Raw genomic sequence first — 17,706 nt, forward strand, 5'->3', positions numbered from 1 at the left:
GGAGGGAGGAATGGGAAAGTTACCTCTCCTAGAACTGTTTCCAGCTTTTGAATCTGACTTGCGCCAAGCCTGAAATTGCTGGAATGTCTCACCAGAATTATAAATTCCTTAGATAATGATTTTATGCACACGAAAGAAATAACCTACTTCCCATCTCTCAGACTGTCAGAGCATTTTTTTAGAAAACAACTCCAGCATGAAAGAGACACCTGTGATAGAATGTTCTCAACAGCCACTCGCTAATATTTTGGCATAGCAGTGAGGAAGCAAAATAAAACTGTGATTTCTATTGTTAGCCAGTAGTGGACATTACTGCAATAAACATCAACAAATTATCAGTGAACCTTAAACTTTTGAAATGGTTGCACTGAAGTATCATTAACTCTGCTACCAACATTCAAATTCATCTTGTAGCATTTTTCAAAGGCTTTGTATGTCTTATCTTTATCTTTATTTATTTGAATCTAATGTGCCATTGTTGCTATTTCTTATTGTGTTCATTTTTTGAAATGAAGGAACTCTTTGCAGAATGATTTATTAGTGCACAATTCAGTATGCTACAGAAGTTTTCTCCCAGATACAAGGCCATAACTTCTAAACAAGAGGATGGATTTCCACCCAGTTAGACTGGCTCAAACAAGGTTTTCCAAGTGATGTGAAATCAGGCACGACAGTGAGTCCATCTGCACTGGTGGTTTACTGTGCAAGATGGGATCCTTTGTTATGAATTTGCTTAGTCCTGCAGTACGTGCACTCTGAGGGATTTCTCTTTAATAGAACTAAGATCTTAGCTGCATATGATGATGATCTCTGGAGTGTCCCACTTGCAATAGAGTCATAAAGTCCTCCTGATGCATGCACAATGCACGCCTAACAAGAATTTTGTTTCTGCTGAAAACCAAGTGCGGCCATATAGTCTTGGAATCTTGAAGAACAGTTACAAATGAAATTCCTGCCCAGCCTTGCGCCAGTTGGTAACACTGAATTCTGACTTTTCAGGCTTTGGTTGGATCCCAGGAAAGGGACCTTAATGGAGAGGCAGAAATAATCGTGCTCTTAAAAATGTTCTAAATCCTACTGCTGTCTTCATTTGTCCTCCTTATTCTAGATATTACATGTATGTCATTTAGCAATGAGAAGGAATTCTGTTTTTCTCTTTCAGAAACATGCCAGTACGTTGATCTGACAAACGGCTATTTCTTGAAGAATAAGGCAACATTTGATATAGGGGAAACAGTCACCTATAGGTGTTACAATGACTTTGTAACTCCAGAAAGACAAGAAATAGGAGAGATACAATGTCAAGTGGCTGGCTGGTCTCCACCTCCCAAGTGCATCCGTGAGTAGCATGCAGAGTTCCTTGCTGCTGCCACTGGTAAAAATGAGATTTCCTACGTACTCTGATTTTCTTCATCTGTACTGGTATAGTTTTCTTACTGAATGGAAGGAGAGTCAAAAAGAGGACTGAGCCTCCAGAGAGGAAATTTTCTGAGGCTCCAAGAAATAAAGAGGGAAAGCAAAAGTGAGTAAGCAGGAAAAAGTATTTCCTGTCTTCTAGGTGAGCTACCTTTTTGGACCCTCAGTGGTATGAAGTATGTTGTCATTGACCTTTCCAGTGATTTTAATTGATACAAGGTGCATGCACACAAACTTAATCCCAGTTCTTCCATCTTGTTGTCAGGAACAATTTGTGACAATTGTCAGGGACAATTTGTGAAGAAATGCCTATGAGCCAAGGGATCATGCCTTCATGATCTTCTTTTAAAAGTGAGCAGACTAGTGAGAAACAGGTTTCATTATTTGAAGAGAGATTATCATTGTGCATAAAAAAAGATTAGGCTGTACTTTCTACCCTGGGGCTAGAAACTACATTTTTAAAAAAGACCGGAGTGCTTTCTCATGAAAATACTTTCACATTCTTGTTGACTTTCTCTGAGAATTCCTATCCTTTCCTGAACAGGAGTATAGGATAAAAAAGAAGATAATTGATCTTCCAGGGTCACAATGCCAAGGCTTGCCATTTTGACCAACTTTAGCTAATATTTTGTCTTATACTTTAGTTTCAGACTACGTTTACCCAGGATTTTATTTATTTATTTATTTTCTGATGCCCTCACAAATGTTTATGGGCAAAATACGTAAAATTATTTGATATTACATCATTAAAATAAGAAGAAATAGTAGAAGGAAAGGAAGATGAATACAATAGATATTCTGTGAATACACTACCCATGATATTCTACATTTACATGCTGACATTACAGAACTTCTATTGTTTTAAATATCCCCAGTCATTCCGTAGAACCAGCACACACTGCAGTACAGAAATGGTGGCTCCAAAGAGCAAATGTCTGGATCGCCAGGTGCACTAACTTTGTTTCATTTTACAGAATTCTGTAAAACACCACAAACTCGTGTTTTGACTGACTGTACAACGAGAAAAATATACCTGCCTGGAGATACACTTGAGTATGCGTGTCATGAGCAATATCACACTGCAGATAACATGCCGACTGGTACTACCATGTGTGGTGTAAATGGTGAATGGAAGCCAGCACCGCAATGTGTCGGTAAATACATTTGTACTCACTAAGCATTGTAACTATACACACACTGTGAAGTTTTATTCATTCCTGTGCTTTTGTTCTAATCAGTGTTAAGTGATGATAAGAGTGTGGCTGCCTCCGCCCGCCTCTTGGACCCAGCGCCTCTCCTGCCTGGCTGCTGGAGTGCAGCCCAGCATACCAGGGAGAGGGGGCCTCTGCCCAGACCCAAGGGCTGCAGCTGTCACTTCCATCTTAATGGGTTCAACTACTAACGAAGCTGAGCACAAACCCCAAAGGCTCACAGACACGGGGCTCTGACACAGCCACACAAGATGCCACAGACAGGAGGCTGCCTTCTACAGCGCTTACGTACAGAACTCAAGTAAAACATAAACATAGACCAGCTATGTCCTCTTTCTTCCTCCTCGCCAGCTGAAAGAGACAGAAGTTTACCAGCAAAGGCACAAATGCAGCACTCTGGGTTCTCAAGCATGCATGCATTCGCTCACCTCCCTCACACCGGTGTTCCTCTAGTAGCTGGTTTTTGGGATGCCATCGTAGCTGAAATTTAAAGACTCCCACTGGCTGCGATAGCTGGCACCTGAAGCCAGGAGTGCCTACTCCCTTGGTCTGATTTAAGGAGCCGGCAACATTTATTCACACATATACAGGTCTCACCAGTAGCTCGCACCCAGACCTTGCTGCACGCAAACACATGCAGTAGAATTGAGAGTATGCAGCAAGATAGACAAGAAAAGATGTAATAAGAAGATAAAAGATGACAGGCTGGACTGTGGTAGTCAGGCTCAGGCCTCAACTAGACGAGCATACTGACCTGCACAGTTGTTCGCTTGACAATTTTATGCCTTTTTCTGATTATCCCATTTGTTGTTTTCTTTGCTCCTACTTCCCTCTGCGTGTCTTTTCGTGGACTTGTGTAGCTGTGCTGATTTCCACACCACTCCTTATCTGGGGTCCCCCTAGCTCATGGTCTTATCAGCTGCAAAGTCTAGATTGATCATCCCAAAAGCGGTGCCTGTATTTTCCTGATATCCAATCAATTAATATAACTGGGAGGCAAGTTTCTTGTCATTGTCTCCATGCTTGTTTTGTCAGATCTGTGTTTCTGTATATTTAGGTTCTTGTTTCCCACTTTTTCATTAGTAGTAGCTCATATATTTTTTGTAGGTTTTGCAATATACCGTGGAATATTCTTTCTTCGCAGCAATAGAATGTGAACTGCCAGAACTGTCCAATAGAGTTGTTCATCCTGCAAAAAGCAGATACTACAATGGAGATGTTGTGAAATTCAGCTGTATAGATAATCATGTAAGAGTGGGCCCTGCTTCTGCTCAATGCTATTACTTTGGATGGTTTCCATCACCGCCAACATGTAAAGGTAACTCCTCTGTTGACTTTATTGTGGTAGGATATGTATGCAAATACTTCGGTCCTGAAGACTTTTGAGGGCACCTTCTATAAGTCAGTCTCGCACCCAGGAACAATTATTGCATTGTCATCTCTAAAAGGGCGAGCATTGGTCTTCCTCAGATCATTTGTTAGTGTTCTGCTGTTTTATGTGGAAGAAACCAAACAGTTGAATTTTCAGTGTTCGCTTTTCAGCATGTCAAAACATGGAATGTATCTAGAATATCTGTCTGGTAACCAGGCCACATGTTTTTCTTGTTGTCTTTATCCTGTTAGCTTCACTTAAATGGTTTGCACAAAACTTCACTCAGATTATTAAGTGTAAAATACTGCTTATCCAAAAAGGCATGAATAGGGTGCAATATGGCTGCCAGAAATGATTTGAGTACAACCATCTCTTCCTGCACCCTAAATAACTTTTGCCATTGCCTGGCATTGACACTCATCAAAGACTTTTTCTATGCTATTTTCTCTGATCATGTGACATTTAAGGGGGAAAAAATGATTTTGGAGATGACACACAGCTGAACCCAAGGGTTCACTTTCACCCAAACTTGGTGAAAGTTTTTTACTACAAATTTCCTCAAATTTCATCCTGTAGGATTGTTTCCTGCAGAAGGGAAGATATGTGCCCCTACTCTTCTCACTATGCTGATGACAGAGCACAACTTGGTGGAATCTGAAAATAATTTTAGACTATGCCTTCCACGAGGAAGATCAAAATGACAAGGGCATTTCAAATTTCTCACCCTCTTCCTTCCTGCTTACTAAGTCACTTATGTTGTTGCCTTTCATGCCCTCATTCTTTTCACTCACATTTTTGCATTTGAAAACAAGTGTGTTTTATGTAGTTGACTCTTTAGCTCAAAACATATTAAGCTCTCTTAGCAGGCGTTCACTCCATCAAATGTGAATTCTTTTAATGTACAGTACATAGCACTGTATGGATGAATAGCGTGTCATTGTTACTTGTAGAATATTTGCTTTTTTATTCTGTGAGAATACTGTAACACAGGTAAGTGGAGTCGATGCCCATGTAACGCTTTTCTTCCATTAAAAATGGATTGATTTCATGAACCGCTTATTTTACCATAGCTGGAAACTGATGGTGCACAGAAGTAAGAGAGAAGATTGAGCCAGAGTAACTCATCTCTGTGAGCTCCACGCCAGCATGTATCTAAACAGTCACAGGCATAAAATAATGACCTGTTTAACCTTTTCTATATCTCTTTTTTAATTTTAAGCAATAAATTAGTTGCTGTTGTTGTTGCACTTAATATGCAAGCGTGCTAACAGTCCTGACTGCAGTGTATATTTTTGATCTCTTGATTTCAGTGAATCCCAGAGGCTGTGGACCTCCACCTGAAGTTACCAATGGAAATGTTACTGGCAGCTTTCTGGAATGGTATCCTAATGGGAACAGAATGGAATATGAATGTGACACTCAATTTAAATTGGTCGGATCAAAGGAAATAGAATGTTTGGATGGGGAGTGGTCATCTCCTCCTTCTTGCATTGGTAATCTACTTTCTATTATGTATGTAAAACTATGGTGATGCAATACAAAGATAATCAAATGTGAAGCGAATTAGCTATAGCCATCTGTCCACTAGGAAAAAAAAAAATTGCTTCTATAGTAAAAACAAGAAAAACCTTGTGTAGCTGTTGTGGAAACTTCTTCAGTGAAGGATTCCTCAGATACCGCTCCCTCTGTTTTTCACAGAGCTTGTGAGAATATAATCACTTCCACAAGTATCTATTTTATTGAACTGTTCAGGAGATTCTGAAGCTAACTGTGGTGGAGGTCTGGAAACAAGCAGAGAGGGATGTGCCATCACGTGGATATCTTTCCTTAGAAATGGAGCTAGAATCCGTTAGCAAACTTCTTCAGTATTACAGAGATCTCGAAAGTCTTGCAACTCCCTTGGGAAAACTGGTAATCTCTGGCTTCTGGATTCTGACACATCTTCCAAAAGCAACATTGATGTTTAAAAACTGTATGACTGCTCACATTTTTTCAATACTTGATCTGCAGAGAACAGGTTTTTTGCACAAACTGAGAAGTGTGTGATCTAAGCTTCAGTGAAGAACTTTTCAAGTCCAATTTCTGAGTTTGCCCTGGGTCTTCCTTTTCCTCCAGTGAAAGACAGTTTTATGCGCCTGTTCGGTTTACATCCCCTTTTCCTTCCTCACAAGGACTACTCATACGCTGCACTCATCTTTGCAAGCCACTAACCTTCATTGTCCCTAGCACGGCAATGATGGCAGCCCACAGCAAGAACTACGGTTACCACACAGAGGAGACAAATCTGCAGCCCTCTAATCAATTCTAAATGATATTAGACAGTTCTTGTAGTAATACTAATTGAAAGTGTACATTACGATTATGTAGGTGCATGATTGAATGTAATTTTTGATCGACCAGAATAAAGGATCCAGATGAGTTGGATTAACTGAAGGTTTTCTTACACTTTAGGATTCATGTACATTTGTAAAACTGTTTGAGAAATTTACCTTAGCTGAAATGTCTCATGGAGTACGCCCTGGAGTTGTTGGTGATGTAAAAGAAAGAAATTTAGTCAACTGACTAAATTAAAGATGTACCCCAGCTGTTTAGAAGGTTATTCAAGACATTTAATTAATGGGAGCAGATTTTACTCTCCAAATGCAAAATGAATTATTTTATCTAAGTTCTTTTGGATACTCACATGCGACATCAATACTTTGTGGAATATTTCTGTTCTTTTCAACAGAAGACAAAATGCCATGTGGATCACCTTCTTCTATCCCGAATATTGTTCTTCAGCAGCAATATCGAGTCCAGTTTTCTCATGGCGAGGAAGTAACCTATAGATGTAAGCAAGGCTCTGGGAATGCTAGCAGAATGAGAACAAAATGTCTTAATGGGGAATGGAAGCCTTCACCTCTTTGTAATGGTAATCTTCCGTATTTCTGTAATATTTCAGTTATGAGTTTAACATTGTAGTCATGGTTTCAAGGACTTCGGGAATCAATACGTAGCTTGAGGTACTATAGTTTCTCACATCTCAACTAAATGTTTTTTTCATTTCCTCCTCTTTTAAACATTAACATAACATATCCTTCATCCTGGAAAGACTATGTAGCTACACATTTGTAAACACTCTGAGTAGTTTTGGGGAAAGGAATGGATGGTTACACAGTGGTTAAAATCCAATATGGATTTTAATGTCCTTCGTATACAGTGATCCTACTGTAGTAGTTTCGTACTCATTCTCCTGTGTTTCCCAGCAATAAGGACCCTTCAGAAACTTCAGACATACCAGCAAAAAAGTCACGTGCATGTTGTGTTAATTAAATGAAGATTTATATCTCTGGAAATCAGAAAAAAATATTAATTATTAGCCTCAGTCTGCTGGTTTTACCTTATCCTTGTCATTTTTATGTAGATTAGTCCATTTCTGGTCACTAGTTTTCTCTCTTTTTTTCTCATACAGTTTCACAGTGTATAAACTTTTAAAAGCAAGCTATCTAAAACAAACCTTCTGCCTTAAGAGGAAAAGATGCATTGGAGTCAGTGATTTTGTTTATTAAAAAAAAAAAATGATAAAAAGTGATGTTGTATAAGAAAGTGTCTTGGCTGTCATAACTTAGTCTGAGACTTTAACAAAGATCGATATGATATTATTAGTACTATGTTATTATGTATTATTATATTAGTAGTATTATATTATTAGGAATCGTATTCACTTATTATATTATTAGTTCTCCCTTTCTTTAGAAGTGATTTTTTTATTTATTGATGATATGGATACATTTTAACTTCATTTACAATTATTTTGAGGACTGTATCTGGCACAAAACACAATCTGCTTAGCTTTCACACGCAGCTCCCGGGAGCCTTCTCTTCTCCAAGCTAAACAAGCCCAGTTCCCTCAACCTTTCTTCATAGAAGAGGTGCTCCACCTCTTAAGGAATCTTAAGAGTTACTTCAAACCACAGTAGTTAAACAAAAAACAAAAAAACACAAACAAACAAAAAAACACTTTCATGTGGATAAGCATTAGGAAAATGATGACTTCTTCGTTATGAATGCGTACATACATATTATCTGAACCAAATCTATTCTTTAACTACTTGTGTTGATTTTCTTCAGCCCCATCTCATCAGTGTGTACCTCCAGAGGATATTGTGGTTGTACGCACTAATTCTCTCAGGAAAGCAAAGGAGACTGAGCTGTATTTAACGTATAAATGTAAGCAAGCTGACAGACAATTGAAACAGGCAACTTGTGTGTCCGGAAAATGGTCTCCAGAAATTCAGTGTACAGGTATGATTTTAGATTTGCATACAATTTCTTCTTTTTTGTATGCATGGTAAATGCTTGTTATCAAAGATTCTTAGCGTCTCTGTGCCACTGATCAGTAACAGAAATGCTTACATTCTTGTGTGTATACATGTGTGTGTGTGTATATATATATATGTAGATATAATTACATTGTCATGTGAACTAATTAAGGAAATTGTTGGAACAGCAAACTAAATTTAGAAACTCTATTTAGTGAAGCAGACTTATTAGTATCTACTCTGACAATGGAACCATTGTCACTGTCACTTTTGATGTGAGAAAAGTTCAAAGATCTTCTATTGCTGAGTTTTCTTTTTTCCCTCCCCCCCCCTTTCACTCCTCCCCCAGTGTAATGGAAAAGAAAGGCTACCAGTTCATGATAGGAAGGCAATTTTGAGAGAGAAAAAGACATTCATGGTGGGAGCACGCTTTCTGTGAAAACATGTTGAAAGCATTTAAGCATCTGAAAGCAGCTCTAGCGTTTTTCAAGCAGAGCAAAATGATCATGGTACTAGTTAAAGCTTGAGACAGCTATTGAAGAGATGTCTACTGCCAGTGTTTTCTTAGCTGTTGGTTACTACTGCAATCTATGATGAACTGTTACATTTCATCTTCTGTTCTGTTATGAAATGAATGCATATCTTTAGGTGAGAGTACATGCCCACCTCCACCTCAGCTGCCTAATGCTAACAAGATACCAGTCGGAAGAAATTACAAGAATGGGAGTAAAATAGCTTTTTCATGTCTGGAGGGTTTCCATCTCATCGGTGCAAATGAAATAACATGTATAAATGGGAAATGGCAGTCACCACCATACTGCGTTGGTCAGTAGTGTTTGTTTTTCTCTTTATTTTATTATGAACTTCTGTGTTGTGTACTTGCAGTCATCGTTAGCAAAAAGATGCTGTTGTTTTTGTTAGGACTGTCACAAACATGTAATTGTACAGATAAGCAATGGAATGTAACTTGGTTTAAAAAAAATGCAGTTAATCAACTGTTAAGCCGTAGGCCTTTTTATTCAGACAGACATATCTGAGATGGCACATAACATTTTCAGGCAATTCCTCAAGAGCTGTGTGTTTATTTGTGTAGCGTACTTCAGAGTGGAATGTCAGTGTTGAGCAGGAGCTTTTGAATTGTGTCCTGATGAATCAATTGAGAATTTTGGATGGAGTGGTGGCACTTTCCTTTTTTCTGTCTTTATTCTTGTTTTTTTCTTCTAGTTTTTGTGTCTTCTTCTTGTAATACAAGTATAAGTAATATGACATAACTTTGTATGTCTGTCCTGAGGAATCACAGAATGTTTTTTGTTGGAAGTGATCATAATAATCATCGAGTTTTAACTCTCTGCCATGGGCAGAGATATTACCCACTAAATCACGTTCCCCAAAGCCACGTCCAGCCTGGCCTTCAGCATTACGGAGGATAGGGCACCCACTGCTTCTCTGAGCAACCTGTACAGTACCTCATCACTTCTATTGTAAAAAATTTTTTTCTACTGCCTGATCTAAATTTCCCCTCTTTTAGTTTAAAACCATTACCTTGAAAGAACCATTAAGCTCTTTCATTATCTCTCCATTCTCTGATAAAGAGCTCTTCCCCAGCTCTCCTGTAGCTCCCGCTATGAATTGGAAGGCCATACTGAGAACTCCCCGGAGCCTTCTCCAGCCTCAACAAGCCCAATTCCTTCAGCCTGTCTTTACAGGAGATGCTGCAGCCCTCTGATTATCCTCATGGCCTCCTCTGGACCTGCTCCAACATGTTAATGTCCTTTCCATTCTGGGGGCCTCAGAGCTGAATGCAGTGAGTTCCCACAGTAGCAGAGTAGAGCAGGACAATCACCTCCCTCACCTTGCTGGCCACGCTTCTTTTGATGCAGCCCAGAATACTGTTGGCTTTCTGGACTTTAAGTGCACGTTGCCAAGTTTTTCATTAACCAGCACCTTCAATACTTCTCTTCAGGACTGCTCTCAATCTGTTTTACTTAGCCTGTATTTGTGCTTCATATGCTGAGGAATCTGTAGGCCAATGGTTAAAACATTATCGATACAGATAGTCTCTTACAAGCAGGAGTTCGTTAAGAGATAGGAGAAAGTGTCTTCAGAAGCGGATAGGAAATGGAAATGCAAGACAAATGAGGTGCAAGATAGTGACTTGTGCACAACGTGCCAAGGGAGTCTGTATCTTTAAACTGAAAAATTTTGGTGCTTTGCGTTGTTGGTTTTTTTTTCTCTTTTCTTGCTTGTAAGTTTCCTCTTCTGCAGATAAGTGGCAGACATAGAGAAGAATAGAGAAAAGTGTTTGAGCTGTTCATAAAGTAAATATTACTGCAATAAAATTCCCGGTCCCAGTTGTTGAACAGGAAGTTTGATTATAATTAGATTGTTTGTCTTGTAGAATTGAGTAGAAATGTATGCTTTCAACTTGATGCACGAATTAATAAATCTAATTTACTGGTAACTGAAAATGAATAATTTATGTTCACTCTGCAAGTGAATAAAGTATGGGGACAATCTTGACTCAGGAAGGCTTAGTAGATGTTTGATCCATTGTATGTCTGGGAAAGTAGGGTGTAGTTAATAAGTTCTGATACTCTCTGTTGTTTTTTTTTTTTTCCCCGCTTCAGCAAGAAAATCTCCAGGATATTGGTACAATTTTGTGAGTTGCAGACAAACTTTATTTAGTTAAAATTCTAGAAACTCACTTTCAGTATCCCAAAATGTGACAGTTTCTTTTGCTTCTCTGCCTGTGATTTTTAACCTGTTCTTGTTACTAAATTTTAACTGTATCTTCTTTGTGTGAAGTGGCATATGGCTCTAACTTGTTTCAAATCAAAAGACAAAAAACCCTTGTAGGAAGGAGAAAGGAAAGGAGTTTTGCTTTGTGAATCGTATATATTTATTTATCTGTCTTTCAAGACACTTCATTTTCATTTGGATTTTCTTTTCAGTTTTAGACTGCATATATCTTTGGAATATTAATTGTTTTCTCTTATTGTTTATCTTTGTGTTTTAAAGAAAAACCCTGTTCACCACCACAACTTATAGAAAATGCTGATGATTTCAGGCTGGTAAATCAAAACTTAAAAATGGAAAAAGAAGGGAAAACAGTTTATCTAGCTGGTGCTGTGGTGAAGTTCATTTGTCATTCTGGATTTGAGTTAGAAGGACCATCAGAGATAAATTGTTCAATGGGAAACTGGAGTTCATCTCCTACGTGTTCAGGTAACATCAAACAATACTTTTCCTGAAACGTGCTTAGCAGTGAATTTGAAATACTTTTAAACTGGATCTGACTAGTAACAACAGTTTAGTATTTTAAGTATTCCTGTGGTATTTTTGCAATCTTTGTTCAGTGTTTGTCTCTACCAGGTAAGTCGTGGGCACATCCTTATCACACAAGGACCTATTTTCTACAGAGTCCACTAGTGACTGGGAGTTGATTTGATGCTTCGGCTGTGGATATCGCTTCTGTGTAGTAAGGGACAGAAGCTTTTACCAAACTTTTCTGGCATTGATAGGAAGAGAATCTAAATCTTTACACTGACTAAAGTGTACGCCTATTTAGGGGACTAACATGGAAGTTTCTGCGTCCTCTCTTTTATACAAAATCTGCTGGTAGTTATTTTCTGTGCTGGTTAGAAAAAGCATCTGTTTGGTCAGAAAAATAATCTCATTCTGTGTGTATCATATTACCATGAGTATCAGGTTTGCATATCTTTTCAGAAATGTCATGTGGAAGTATTCCAAATGTTCACAATTCTGCAACTGAAGGCAGAAACAAGGAAGTGTATGAGCCTGGCGAAACAATTCGCTACCAGTGTGATGAAGGATTTGAGGCTGTTGGTCTCCCAGAAATTATTTGCAGAAAAGGAAATTGGTCAACACCACCGTTCTGTGAAGGTGCGTGTTCTATTTCTTTTAGTCTTTTAAGAGGTACATTCATTAAAAAAAATACCCACCCACACATACAAGTGAGTCAAAACAATAGAGTCAATCATTGAATTGGTTTGAATGAGATGCTAAGCATCTTTTGTCTGGTTCCTGAGAACCATCAAGCAGAACTGAAATTTTTTCCCCTTCTGGGCTGAAGCTAGTAGACGCAACTGAACTCGTTTCTTCGTTAACAAATAGAAGGTTATGGAGGAAAGGTGCTAACTGCAAAGGGATAACTGGTAAGCTAACGTATTTATTTTTACATCGGTAGGAATGTGACTTTCATTATGAAAGTTACCTTCAAAATACTAAAGAAAACACTCTTCAGTCCTTTGGTGCACCATGCTGTAGAGCACCAGCCTGCGCGTTCAGCTAATCTCTACAACTCCTTTCTGCTTTTCAGTCACTTTAGGCAAAAAGAATATTGTCAGGTGAAGCACTGCAGAATAAAGACCACAGTATCTTTCTTTCCTACCTGTGGAAAACAACCTGCCTTATGCAAACTGCCTGTCCTCGTCGTGAATAACGCTGCCTCTGAACGCAATATTCTACAGTCATCACATTACTGCCCGAGTATTCTTAAATGTGCCTTTCTTTTCAGATGTTACCTGTGAAGCCCCACCTGAAATTCATAGCGCTAATATTATCAGCACGCAACAGCAGAGGTATCTGCCCGGTGCTCGGGTACAGTATGAATGTGACAGCAATTTTCAGATTACAGGTGTAAATTATGTCACTTGTACAAATGGACAATGGTCGCAAACACCAACTTGCAAAGGTAGGAATTTGTGCTTTTATCTTGCCCCTTAGTATAGAGGAGTCGATCTGTTTACCTAAATACTTGAAAAAATTTTATTTTAATTTTGTACTGCAGCTTTGTACCTACGACTGCTTTCTTGCACAGCACTTGAACTTACTGCTTCAGGAAGTACTATGTATATTTTCATTGAAAGCAAAAACATCTCAAAGAAAAAGAGCATAAAAAAAATATGATGATTTTTCATTTTCCAGTTATTCCCCAGAAGACACTGCGTTATTGGCCTTCTCTAAAAAAAATCTATCTGAATCTATCTGAATGGAAGTAGTGGGGGAGAGATCCAGCCATTTTTTCTGAGGGTCTAACTGATAGAGATTCCACTAGAATCTCAGGATGTAAAAACTGCAGATCTGCTAGAGTCTTGAAATGGCAAGAGCATTCCCATGAAAAGACAATGTGCTGTCCTCCTTTACCTGCCAAAATCTGTGGCTGGAGGGTGAACTACTGCTACTTGGCTTTCACATACTTCCGTGGAGTTGACTGCAGTACCTGTCCGTGCAGTGCAGGCTGCCGACTTCTTCCAGAGTTCTGCAGTTCATCAAAGGGCCAACTTGGCTCTACCTCTGTGATTTTTCAGAAATGCCAGGGTTCTCTGGAGAGGGCCGTGACCTAACTGAAAGATCTTTTGTGCCATAAGGTGTAGCTACAGAAACGCTGGCTTTTTTTAGACTCTATCACTGACACTGCTGTCTCCTGAGAATCCACAAATAAGCGTTCTGCTGCTGCTGTCATTTGAAGTAACACTCCTGCCCACATTCCTGGTGTTCACAATGTTTTACCCCGGTACGTTCTTGTGGTCAGGAGGAAAAACATGAAAAAATTATTGTGAAGGCATTAGACGCTCTGGACAGGAATTGTGTGAGCTGGGGAGTAACAATATCGATTCCCTTACCTAAAACAGGCTTAGGGGAACACCTCAATGACTCTAACTGCAACTGTAGAAGTATCTCTTTTCAGATATGAGGTGTGGACCTCCTCCAGAAATCGCTGGTGGTAAAGTTCACGGTGTTAAGAAGTCAAAGTATTTGCCTGGGGAGACAGCTAAATATGCGTGCTGGGAAGGTTTTCGTATGACTGGAGCTTCCACCGTAGGTTGTCAGAATGGGACCTGGACAGAGCTGCCCACGTGCAGAGGTACTTTTCCTGTCTTTCCAGTAGCCTGTCAGTGAGACTGCCATCAAGCTGGCTCAGTGGTATTTACTTCTCCAAATTTCAGTCTCTGAGCTGCAAGCAAGTGCAATGCAATGCATCTGACAAGTAAGGACTCCCCAGAGCCCGAGGTTTGCCCCACCATTAACTGAAATTGTATGGTCCAGTGTCGTTTGTTCTAGTTTACAGACAGATTCACGCTTGTCCCTGCTCAGGCAGTACGGAGAGCTGGTGGGCATCCAGTTCTGCAGAAAGAGTTGTGCCAAACATCCTGCACTACTGTGTAGGACCAGCGAAAGACTTGCAGAAAGCAGCAAACGCTTCGGAGATAACAGATAGATGAACTAGTTATGAGTCCCAGCAGTGGAAAAGTGAGAAACTCTCGCTCTTCTCCATCTGTCAGATATTTGTGTCAAGGTGGCAGTTTTCTCTGCTGTCCTCTGAGTCTCTCTAAGTACGGGCAAGGTAGTTTCCCAAAGTATTCGAGGCTAGGCCGCTCCTGCAGTTAAACTCTGATGCATTTCTCTCTAAGCGTTGATGTTCTTCCAGGAAAGAGTGGAAAATGTGGCCCACCTCCAGAGATTGAATATGGAGATATTCTTTCCTTCCCGAAGGCAGAATATTCACAAGGTGAAACTCTGAAATATAAATGCCCGAATCTCTACATCCTGGAAGGATCTCAGCAGATCAGATGTATTAATGGGCAGTGGACAAATCCACCAGTTTGCTTGGGTAGGTTTAAAGCATGTGCTTGCATGGCCAAGAGCTACGTTACTGCTCACACCGACTTTTTCTCAGATCCTGAAGGTGTTTCCAATGCACTTCACTTGTGAAACAGCACTTGTGCTGTGGCTGACAGCAGTGAGTCTTTCTTCTGTCCAGAAGGGATTTCTTCTCGATGTCACCTTGTGTGGTCCCCTCTGCTACCTGCAGCCTCTCCCTGCCTCCTCTCACCCACAGATCCAGAAGGAGGGGAGTTTGGCTGAACTGCCCATGCGAGGAGATCTCCATCAGTGTGCTGGGCTCCCGCGTTGCCACGGTCTGCAGGTTGCAATGGGGAGGTTGGGTCTGTCTGAATGCAGTAAATCCAGGGGTGACATGAACATGAGGAAATGAATTTAAAGAAGTGCTGGGACAAGGGAAAGGAGGATTCTGAAAAAAGATACAGGGAAGTTGAATGCTGCCTGCTGAGTTCCCCTACCCCAGACTCTGCTTCCCTCTTGCCCCGTGTGACTCTCAGGGTGAAACGGCCTCTCCGCAGCACTGCAGGGTGACTCAACGATCATCCTTTTTTCCCTTCATTTTTGATAAAGATATCTCTTCCGTTGCAAAAAGCAGAGGCTTAGAGCAAAGTCCTGGAAGCATTTTATGATGTGAAGAACATCTGTGGGGAGAAAAAAATTACATGTGGTGCATCTGTATGAATTGATGACAATGTTCTCTCGCCTTTTCCCAGTGGCCTGTACGGCAGCTGAAGAAGATATGAACAATAACAACATTGAGCTGAAATGGAGGGAAGAGAAAAAGCTGTATTCCAAACCGGGTGATTTTATCGAATTTGATTGTAAAATAGGAAATGTGAAGGACCCGGCATCTTCTCCGTTCAGAGTACAATGTATTAACGGCACACTTAAATATCCACGGTGCAATCCAGGAAGTAAGTCTTCTCCATTTGCCATTGTTTGGCTGCTGTTTTTTGCATATCTAGTGCAGAAACTGAAAGGAAAGCCTTTAGCAAGTGTGCCTGGGGAAGTAATAACAGAGAACCAGGGTGTGGGAAATCCTGTAAAGCTGTAGGCCGTGGTGGGTTGTGTTTCCCAAGATCCTGCTGACAGGAGTATCTGAGAGGAAGGGGATCACCAAGCCCTCGCTAGGGTTATTTGTTCTGTGACTGCCTGTCTAATTCCAGGGAGGACTGAATTGCTCGTGAGTTCCCTGAAAGTGATATCCCTGAAATTGTTTCTCTGACCGTGGCAGGACGGAAACCATTTCATTGCAGTCTCTCCCAAGCTTGCCTGTTTAGGCAGGGTTTTGCTCCAGTGAGCTTCTCTCCTGGGTCTCTGTTGCTGCCGTGCTGTGCCCCCTTTGTACCTCTGTGGCCTTTCCAGCTCCTCTCCGCTCATACTATGTTCTGATATGCGTAGAGACAGCAGCTGATGCCCATTGCAAGCCTTTGTAGGCTTCTCAGAAGGGAAATCTGTGCTTCTCCCCTTCTACAGTTTCCCTGAGCAGGCCTTACTGGATCATTGCTAAAGAGTATGAAATGAGTTTTTATCCTTCATAGTCTGCACTATGTTTTGCGAAAGGGAAGCAGAATAAGTGTTGGAGGCACTCAATTGGTATCAACATCTTCAGAGACTGGCTTCCAGTGTGAGATCGTGAGAATACTTCACGTTGTTAGTGGAGTTTTTTGTTTTCCAGGGGACTGCAAAGTGCTTCACTCAGAAATGGATAAAAACAACATTAAACTACAATTGGAAGAGCGTTACATCTATCGCTCCAATGAACGTATTTCCTTTACATGCAAGTGGTTTCAAAAGGCAGTTTCAAGACCAGAGAAATTTAACCCAAAGTGTCTGGATGGAGTAATTGAGTACCCTCAATGCACAAGTAAGTGGTTCATGTGAGAGGACACAGGAGGCTGTAAAAGAACTGCAGGCAACAGCCAAGAAGGACTGTAAAAAGAGGGTCAGATTCAGGAGCCTTCCCTTTATCCCATACCAGCCTGCATCCGTCATGGAGGAGCTGCTCCTGTTCCAAGGGACCTGGGGAACTGAATTCAAGCAGAGAGCATGGTTGGCAACTGCTTTTCACTGCTCTCGGGAAACGTGACAATATGTCAACCTTGATGATCTCTATTTCCCCTTCTGTCTCTTTATAATGCAGGAGTAATTGGGTAGATGGAAATGGCATGACTGAGTCCAGCTGGAAAAATGAACTCTCCTTCAACAAATTCAGTGATTTGAGCTCAAGTTTTCCTGGAGTTTCCTGCTTTATTGTGCTTCATAGCTTAGACAGTGTTCTCTGCTGGAATTTGCTAATTCATTTTCTTTATACTATTGGATGATTTTGTTCAAATTTAACCATTTTGTGTAAATTTATTTGCATTCTGTAATTGTGTTTGCATTTCATCCACCCGAATGATTGTACTTACTTGCATCTTGCCTATTCTGCATTGATCCCTGTTACTTTTATTTACATTTTCATCCTGAAGTAGGCTGGCTTTGGTGGCATATTGAGTCAAGAATTAAAAAGTCTGCAGGTAATTTGTTTATCAGTGTATTTCGCCTCATCTGCTTCTAGCTTTTTCTCCATAAGCATGCCTGGAATGATGGTGGAGGTAGGGTGAGTCAGGGTGAGTCTTCTTTAAACAACTCGGGCAATCTCTGGATCACAGAACCCAATTCCTACTCAGGACCTGAGCTTCCATGTTATTTGGTGGAAAGGCAAGATGCTGGGGTGCAAGTAACTAACTGGGATTTCTGGATGTAGGTAGGCACAACT

The 17,706-nt window shown here is 40.4% G+C and overlaps 1 protein-coding gene across 2 annotated transcripts in view; it reads left to right on the forward strand.

Annotated features, from left to right (window-relative positions):
• Window positions 1–17,468, forward strand: part of CFH (complement factor H) — a 32,629-nt gene extending 15,161 nt beyond the window's left edge. Inside the window, exons 10-24 of one of the 2 annotated variants that reach the window (XM_010715670.4) lie at window positions 1,163–1,339; window positions 2,391–2,570; window positions 3,772–3,945; window positions 5,310–5,492; window positions 6,728–6,910; window positions 8,110–8,283; window positions 8,949–9,125; window positions 11,319–11,525; window positions 12,027–12,203; window positions 12,838–13,014; window positions 14,011–14,187; window positions 14,752–14,934; window positions 15,659–15,859; window positions 16,624–16,812; window positions 17,089–17,468. In XM_010715670.4, the coding sequence (XP_010713972.2) occupies window positions 1,163–1,339; window positions 2,391–2,570; window positions 3,772–3,945; window positions 5,310–5,492; window positions 6,728–6,910; window positions 8,110–8,283; window positions 8,949–9,125; window positions 11,319–11,525; window positions 12,027–12,203; window positions 12,838–13,014; window positions 14,011–14,187; window positions 14,752–14,934; window positions 15,659–15,859; window positions 16,624–16,812; window positions 17,089–17,102 (2,573 nt within the window). In that variant the 3' untranslated portion in view covers window positions 17,103–17,468. Of the gene's footprint in view, window positions 1–1,162; window positions 1,340–2,390; window positions 2,571–3,771; window positions 3,946–5,309; window positions 5,493–6,727; window positions 6,911–8,109; window positions 8,284–8,948; window positions 9,126–11,318; window positions 11,526–12,026; window positions 12,204–12,837; window positions 13,015–14,010; window positions 14,188–14,751; window positions 14,935–15,658; window positions 15,860–16,623 lie in introns of both variants that reach the window. The other variant, XM_085231466.1, reaches the window with a different exon arrangement.
• The last annotated feature ends 238 nt before the right edge of the window (window positions 17,469–17,706 follow it).

The sequence above is a fragment of the Meleagris gallopavo genome, chromosome 10 (genome assembly GCF_905368555.1).
Source record: "Meleagris gallopavo chromosome 10, MGAL_WU_HG_1.1, whole genome shotgun sequence".
NCBI classification, from domain to species: domain Eukaryota; kingdom Metazoa; phylum Chordata; class Aves; order Galliformes; family Phasianidae; genus Meleagris; species Meleagris gallopavo.